The sequence below is a fragment of the Lagenorhynchus albirostris genome, chromosome 11 (genome assembly GCF_949774975.1).
Source record: "Lagenorhynchus albirostris chromosome 11, mLagAlb1.1, whole genome shotgun sequence".
Classification (NCBI taxonomy): Eukaryota; Metazoa; Chordata; class Mammalia; order Artiodactyla; family Delphinidae; genus Lagenorhynchus; species Lagenorhynchus albirostris.
In genome coordinates this window covers 4459224-4467150 of record NC_083105.1, presented here as the reverse complement: position 1 = coordinate 4467150, position 7927 = coordinate 4459224, and the positions used below count along the sequence as shown (strand labels likewise).

The following is a 7927-nucleotide window of genomic DNA, read 5'->3' as shown; positions in this document are numbered from 1 at the left end:
TGAAGCCATGTCACTGTGGGGTTTGCTTTAGGGGAAGGTTTTTATTTATAAATTCAATTTATTTAATTGATATCAGGCTGGTCAAGTTTTATACTTTTTTCTGGATGAGTTTTGGTAATTCGTGTCTTTCAAGGAATTTGTCCATTTCACATAGATTGTCATGTTTATTGCCATAAAGCTGTTCATAACATGGCCTTATTACTCTTTTTTTTTTTTTTTTTTTTGCAGCCTACAATAAGTTTATTGTGTCTTCAAGACACTGCAATGTAGACTCCTCTCCCAGAGAAGGGTCTTTCAGAGACAAGGAACTATTATCCAGATGAGTTGTTCATTTGTCATTTTCATAGGCAGCTGGATTCTTCCTCTTGGATTTCTCAAACTCCTGGGTTCCCCATGTGTAGACAAGATAAAACACTACGAATGGCGGCGCGACGCGAAGGATGCACGCCCGAGTGCGGCGCAGCACGTTGGGGATGCCCTTGCTGAAGTAGTGCGGGAAGGCGCGCTGCTCAAAGGGCGACAAGCTGTAGGTGATTACATGCCGCATCCGCATCAGATGCCCAAACTCGCGGCCCACGGTCGCGGTGGCGCCTCGCCCTCCGCAGCGCGGGATCCACCGGCTTCCGTCCCCTTATTACTCTTTTAATGTCTATAGAATCTGTAGTAACGTCTTCTCTTTTATTCCCGATAATCAGTCCAGCTAGAAGCGTCTCAATTTTATTATCCTTTTCAAAGAAAAAGCTTTTGCTTTCACTGATACTCCATATTATTTTTCTATTATTTCATTGATTTTTTTCCCCTTACCTTTTTTTAAAATTGCTCTTTTTATTTATTTATTTGGCTGCATTGGGTCTTCGTTGCTGCGCGCGGGCTTTCTTTAGTTGCAGCAAGCGGGGGCTACTCTTTGTTGTGGTGCATGGGCTTCTCACTGCAGTGGCTTCTCTTGTTGCAGAGCACAGGCTCTAGTGACGTGGGCTTCAGTAGTTGTGGCACGTGGGCTCAGTAGTTGTGGCTCGCAGGCTCTAGAGCATAGGCTCAGTAGTTGTGGTGCACGGGCTTAGTTGCTCCGTGGCATGTGGGATCTTCCTGGACCAGGGATCGAACCCGTGTCCCCTGCATTGGCAGGCGGATTCTTAACCACTGCACCACCAGGGAAGTCCTCCCCTTATTTTTATTATTTCCTTCCTTATGCTTGCTTTGGGTTTAATTTGTTCTCCTTTTTCTAGTATCTTAAGATGAAAGCATAGACAATGTGTTTGAGCTCTTTCTTCTTTTCCAATCTATGCATTTAAAACTACATTTCCTTCTAAACACTGCTTTAACCTTATCCCACCAAATTTGATATGACATTTTCATCATCACTCAGTCCAAAATGCTTTCTAATTTCTTTTGTATTTCTTTTTTGATCCAATTATTATTTAGAAGTTTGTTTTTAAGTTTTTCAAATATTTGGGGGACTTCCAGGTTATTTTATTATTACTGATTTCTGATATAATCCCACTGCAGTCAGAGAACATACTCTGTATGATTTCAATCTTTGTAAAGGTGTTAAGACTTATTTTATGCCCAGAATATGGTCTTCCCAAGTGCACTTGAAAAGAACGCATGCTGTATCATTGTTGAAAATTGTTGCGCTGTGGAACTATTACCTAAGTAAAAAAGGTTTAAACTATTGTTCAGATATTCTATATCATTGCCGATTTTTGTTTAGTTTTTCTAGCCAATGATAAGATAGGAGTGGTAAGATATCCAATTGTGATTGTGGAATTGCCTGTCTCCCTGTAATTCTGTCAGTTTTTGCTTCATGTATCTGAAACTTTCTTATTGGGCAAATACACATTTATGATTATTACATCGTCCTGATGAATTTGCTCTTTCATCGTTATGAAGTGTCCATCTTTATCCCTGGTAAAACGTTCTGATAAAATCTATTTTATCCAATATTAATATAGCCACTCTGAACTTTTATGCTTATAGTTTGCATGGTATATCTATTTTCCATCCGTTAACTTTCAACTTATCTGTCTTTATATAGTTATCTTAAAACAAATCCATTCTGATTATCTCTAACCTTTAATTAGAGTGTTTATTCCATTATCCTTTACCGTAATTATTGATATGGTTGGGTTGGATTTGTCATTTTGTTTGTGTGTTTGTTTGTCTCTTCTGCATTCCCCCCCCACATTGCTCCTTGTTTAGAATGTTTTTTAGAATTCCATTTCAATTTTCCTGTTGGCATCTTATCTATAATTCTTTGCATTTTTTTTTAGTGGTTGCCCTAAGGAATCTATTATACAATGAACTCAGGTCAATATCTCCTCTGTCTCTTCTATTATTGTTGTTACACTTCATACATTTCCACATGTTATAAACCTCACAAGAAAATGTTTCAATTTTCTTATAATTATAAATTATAAGTTAAATTATAAGCAATAAGTTAAATTATGTTATAATTTTTGCTATAAACTGTTATATGGTTCATAAAACAATTAGGAGGGAAAGGGCAAAGAGAAGAAAATGGTCACTTGCATTTACCCAGATATTACCATTTCTAATACTCTTCCATCTTTTTAGGATTTGCATTTCTATCTGATAGCATTTCCCTCAGCCCAAAGAAGCTCCCTCAGCATTTCCCATGGTGTGGTTCTGTTGGAGAGGAATTCTCTTAGTTATGTTTTATCTTAAAACGTCTTTGTTTTCATTCTTGAATGATGTTTTTTCCAGATACAGAATTGACAGTGTTTTCATTCAGTAAAGAGGTCGTTCTGCTGTCTTCTGGCCTCCATGGTTCCTAATAGGTCAGCCGTCCTTCAGATCATTGTTTTTCTGTGTCTAATATGTATGTTTCCTCTTGGCGCTGTCGGTGTTTGCTCTCTCGTTTCAGCCTTCAATAGTGTGATGTGTCTTGGCATAGGCTCTTTGTGTTTATTTTGCTTGGTGCTGGTTTAACATTTATACCTGCAAATTTCCATCTTTCGTCAGCTTTGGAAAATTTTGGCCATTATTTCTTCAAATATTTTGCGTGTGTGTGTGTGTGTGTGTGTGTGTCTTGTTCTCTCTCTCCTATCCTCCTGGTATTGCAATTACACTAACATTTGAACATTTGATATCCTCTAACAGGTCCCTGAAATTCTGTTCCTTTTCTTCCCATGTTTTCTCTGTTCTTATTCTTAGAAAATTGTTTTCTCCCCTTCCTCCTTCCCTCCCTCCCTCCCTTCCTTTTTTGCTCTCTCTTCCTTCCTTCCCTACCTCCTTTCTTTAACTTTCTTTCTTTCTTTTCTTCCTTCCTTTCTTTCTCTTTCTTTGTTTCTTTTTGTTTCTTCCTTCTCCCCTTTATTCTTCCCTCCCTCCCTCCCTCCCCTTCCTTCCGTTCTTTTTCTCTTTCTTTCTTTTCTTCTTTCATTTATTTACCTATTAATCTATCTCTTGATTTGATGTCACTTACTCTTTTATCTGTCGTGTCTTCTTCAAGTCTACAATTTCCATTTGGTCTTTTTTTTACATTTGTATTTCTCTGCTGAGATTTACCACTTTTCTCTTGAGGTTTTTATTCATTGAGGTCTGTTTTATTTTAATTCATTGAATTTAGTTATAATATTTCTTTAAAATCTGTTTCTGTCAGTTCTAACATCTGGCTCATTGCATGGACGGATTTAATTGGTTTTCTTGTCCATTTTCTTTTTCCTCATTCCTTTCAGGTAGCTTTTGGATTGTTACCTGATGTGAATATTAAGTTGGAGAGATTCTGGGTTCTGTTATTTTCCTCTACTAAGTGTTAGTTTCATCCTGTGTGGACGTGAACTGAAAACTCTGTTTCTTCAGGGATAGCGCTAGTCTTGCTTCACATTGTTTGTCTTTAGTTGAGTTGCTTTGGGTCTACGTCACGTGTGTGTGCTTCAGAGGGCAGTCAGAGGTATGGACAGAATGAAGTTGAGGATCCATCCTCTGGCTCTCTCCCTTTTGTGGGTTCTCCCACTCTCCTCAATGTTCATATTTTCATACTTTTACTTTTATGTTTCTACAGGCCAGAAAAGATGCAGGGTTTTCCACATGTGATCCCCATGCTGGATGCACAATATGTAGTCCCAGGATAAAAGCCACAGGTACAACAACTTACCTGTATGCCTCTCTACCTCCCCTCCTCCAAGGAGCATGCACTCCTCATAAGGGCCTGTCAGCTTCTCTTCACTCTCAAATAACTTCAAGTGGTTTGTGTGTGTGTGTGTGTGTGTGTGTGTGTGTGTGTGTGTGTGTGTGTGTGAGGTCTGGTAGGGTCTTCATCCATCTCATCCTGAAGTAGAATCCTGTCATAAACTGGTTCACAAAGAACACTTTGAATAGCACTGGTCTAAACCACTATCTCAATGATGGCTCTGTTCAGAATGGAGTTTGTAAGTTTCCCTTCCATAGTTTTCTGCCTGATGTTTATAATTAAGGGCTCAATAACAGACAATGTCAATGCCAGTGGAAGAATTCCAAGTTCAGGCAGAGAAGGCAGGAGGAGCGTTAATAACATCTGACTATTGTTTGGTACTGATTGACTCCACAAAGTTCATCTGATGTTAAGTAGTCTGGCCTTTACAGATTGTTCTCAATGAATTTCTCTTCTTTTCTGACCTTCAACCTCCTGTGACCTTAGCTGCTGAAAAGTGTAAAGCAGAGGAAGTCCTCAGGCAAGAGATATACCTGGGCCTGTGCCCACAGAGGTGGCCTTTTCCCTTCCACTAAAAAAATTGTGTGGGATTCCCTGGTGGTCCAGTGGCTAAGACTCCACGCTCCCAATGCAGGGGGCCCGGGTTCGATCCCTGGTCGGGGAACTAGATCCCACAGGCCATAACTAAGTGTTCGAATGCTGCAACTAAGAGTTCGCATGCCGAAACTAAAGATCTCGTATGCTGCAACTAAGACCTGGCACAGTCAAATAAATAAATAAATAATTTTTAAAATTGTGTTAAAACACACATAATGTAAAATTTGCTATCTTAACCATTTTTAAATGTACTGGTCAGTGATATTAAATGCATTCATAATGTGTAACCATCACCACCATCTATCTCCATAATTCTTTTCACCTTGTGAAACTGAAAACTCTATGTGCATTAAAAAAAAAAAAAATCCTCGTTCTTTCCTCCCCCAGCCCCTGGCCACCAGCATTCTGCTTTCTGCTCTATGATTTTGACTAATCATGCAGTATTTTTCCTTCTTGCGAATGGCTTACTTCACTTGGCTTCATGTCCTCTAGCTAAGCTAAATATATGACAGACACTGGGCTATCATAGCGACATAGACTATCTCACTGAATCTTCCCAACCGCTCAATTAAGTATGTATTATTACTATTCCATTTTACAAATGAAAAAAAAAAGGCTTTAAAAGGTAGTTACTTGTCCAAAGTCAGGTGCTAAGAGATGAAAGCAGGATTCACATCATCCAAGTTTGTCTGGTTCCAGAGCTCATGCTCTTTACCAGAGGTTGGCAAACCTTTCCTGTGAAAAGCCAAATAGTTAGTAGTTTAGACTTTGTAGGCCTACAGTCTCTGTCACGACTACTTAACTCTGCCACTGTAGCATAAGAGAGGCCATAGGCAATGTGTAAACGAATGAGTGTGACAGTTTCCAATAACATTTAAGAAAATAGATAGTGGGAAAGATTTGGCTTGCAGGCTGTGGTTTGCTGATCCCTGCTCTTAACAAGTACACTATTCTGTTATTTCTTCCTTTGATCTCTAAAGATTTCAGTTCCGCGAATATTTATAGCATTGCTTCTAAGCACAAGGCATTGAACTTGGTCCTGAACAGGATGAAGAAGATAAAGTCCCTGCCTTGAGGAATCTCAGATTCGAAAGACAGTACATAAACACGTCTACAGTAGAAGGCTGACTCTGCAGAGTTAGTGCCAAAGAGAGTTGTGGGCTGACTCCGGCATCTAACAAACATGATGTTTCAGTGGAGGGGCTGATATATGGCATAAGCTTTCTAGTGAGAGAATCATAGGCAGAGATGGTAAGGACAAGGTTTCAGAGAGAGTAGCCAACACAAGCAAGAATGTTTCTCTCCCCCGTCGCTCATCTTTTGTTCCCTTTACCAGCATTCACTTTCATTGCCAAAACCATACGCACTTTGGTCCAAATCTTTTTGCCTTGCACCTCACCTACTTTCTCCCTTGCTTTTCTTTTTCCCCCATTTCTTTTTCCTTTCTTTTTTATTTACTTATTTTCACTTCTTGATTATTGAATCATTGCTGATGCAACTCTTCTGCAGTGGGCTGAATACAAGAACATATCACAAATTTCATCTGAAGTTTAACTCACGTACTTCTACGTGGTGGCACGCCCATCCTAAGGCATGATTTGTACCATTTAAAAAATGCCATTTAGCCCAAGTGAAATATTAACTTAGTTCTGTCAATTCAGCCAGGGTTGAAATCCTCTAGTCAATTCCAGGCAGTCAATAACACCCCACTGTTTGACCAATTTAATATCCTTTTGTTTCTTATACTCACCCATACGTCTAGTCTGTCCTGTTAATGTCTCTATTTCTCTTTTAATCTCCTTTATAAATTTTTTCTTCCTCTCTTGCATCCTTCCTCTTTCCTGTACTTTTTGAATTGTTGACCTTCTTCTGGAGGCATGTTATTTCCTTTCTCCTTTCTGAAAATATATTTTAAAAATATCTTTTGTTCATTAACTTAATTGACATTTACTAAGCAATTACCACATAGCCGGCCCTTTTCTAGATACTGGAGATACAAAAGTTAAAAAAAAAAAAAAAAAGGACAACAATCTTTGTCCTCATGGAGCTTAAACATTCTGGCAGTTCACAAAATAAAGTAACGATAAATAAATAGGTAAGTAAAGGATATGATATAGAAACTGTTAAGGGCTATGGAGAAAAAGTCCTGAGGACCAGGAATTTGGGTGGTGTGTTACAGTTTTAAAGACTGATAAGGGAAACCCATTAAGAGGTCTTTTGAACAGATGAAGGAAGTAAACCACACAAGTATCTGCTGGGAGAGCATTGAAGGTGTTCCATGCAAAAGGAACAGCATGTGCAAAATCCTGAGGCAGGAGGGTACATCCCCAGGTGGGGTACAAGGAGGGCAGGGTGGCTGAAGCTCAATGGATGAGGAAGAGGCTAGTAGATGTGATCAGAGTGGGGGGAGGACGAAGGACGTGCCCTATTTAGGGACTCTTCCATTGGAAGAACTTTGGTTCTTGTTCTGAGTGAAATGGAAATCCTTTAGAGGGTTTTGAGCAAAGTGAAATGTTGACTTATAATATTTTTAAAGGATCTAGAATGTAGGGAGGCAAGAGAAGAAGCAAAGAGAGCAGTCAGTTCATACTGCAATATTCCAGGTAATGAATTTGAATATTATGGGACATGTTTTCTGGAAGAATCAGAGTAGTTACTTTTGTTTTACAATTAAGGATAGAAAACTAAGGGGTAAGGTTTTTTTCCTTAATTAATTAATTTTTGGCTGTGTTGGGTCTTCGTTGCTGTGCATGGGCTTTCTCTAGTTGCAGTGAGCAGGGGCTACTCTTCATTGCGGTGCGCGGGCTTCTCATTATTGTGGCTTCTCTTGTTGCGGAGCACGGGCTCTAGGTGTGCAGGCTTCAGTAGTTGTGGCACGCGGGCTCAGTAGTTGTGGTGCACGGGCTTAATTGCTCCGCAGCATGTGGCATCTTCCTGGGCCAGGGCTCGAACCCTTGTTTCTTGCATTGGCAGGCGGATTCTTAACCACGGTGCCACCAAGGAAGTCCAAGGGGTAAGGTCTTGATTGGTGACAGTACGTTTTCCTATTCCCTGTTCTTCAGGGGAAAATTGGAAGATTTTGCCCTGCTGGTTTAGGGATTGTTAAACATTTTGAATGGTCTTGAGCACTGCCAGGTGATCTAATGCCTGGCACATAGTAGGTACATAGAAATCCTT

At 39.6% G+C, this 7927-nt stretch overlaps 1 protein-coding gene across 1 annotated transcript; it reads right to left on the bottom strand.

Annotated features, from left to right (window-relative positions):
* Nucleotides 1-216: 216 nt before the first annotated feature.
* On the bottom strand, nucleotides 217-6504 carry LOC132529237 (cytochrome b-c1 complex subunit 8-like). Its single transcript, XM_060165540.1, has 2 exons — nucleotides 6501-6504; nucleotides 217-630 (listed from the first exon to the last, which is right to left on the bottom strand). The coding sequence occupies exons 1-2, from the start codon at nucleotides 6502-6504 to the stop codon at nucleotides 329-331; spliced, it is 306 nt and encodes a 101-aa protein (XP_060021523.1). The 3' UTR covers nucleotides 217-328.
* Between the last annotated feature and the right edge of the window lie 1423 nt (nucleotides 6505-7927).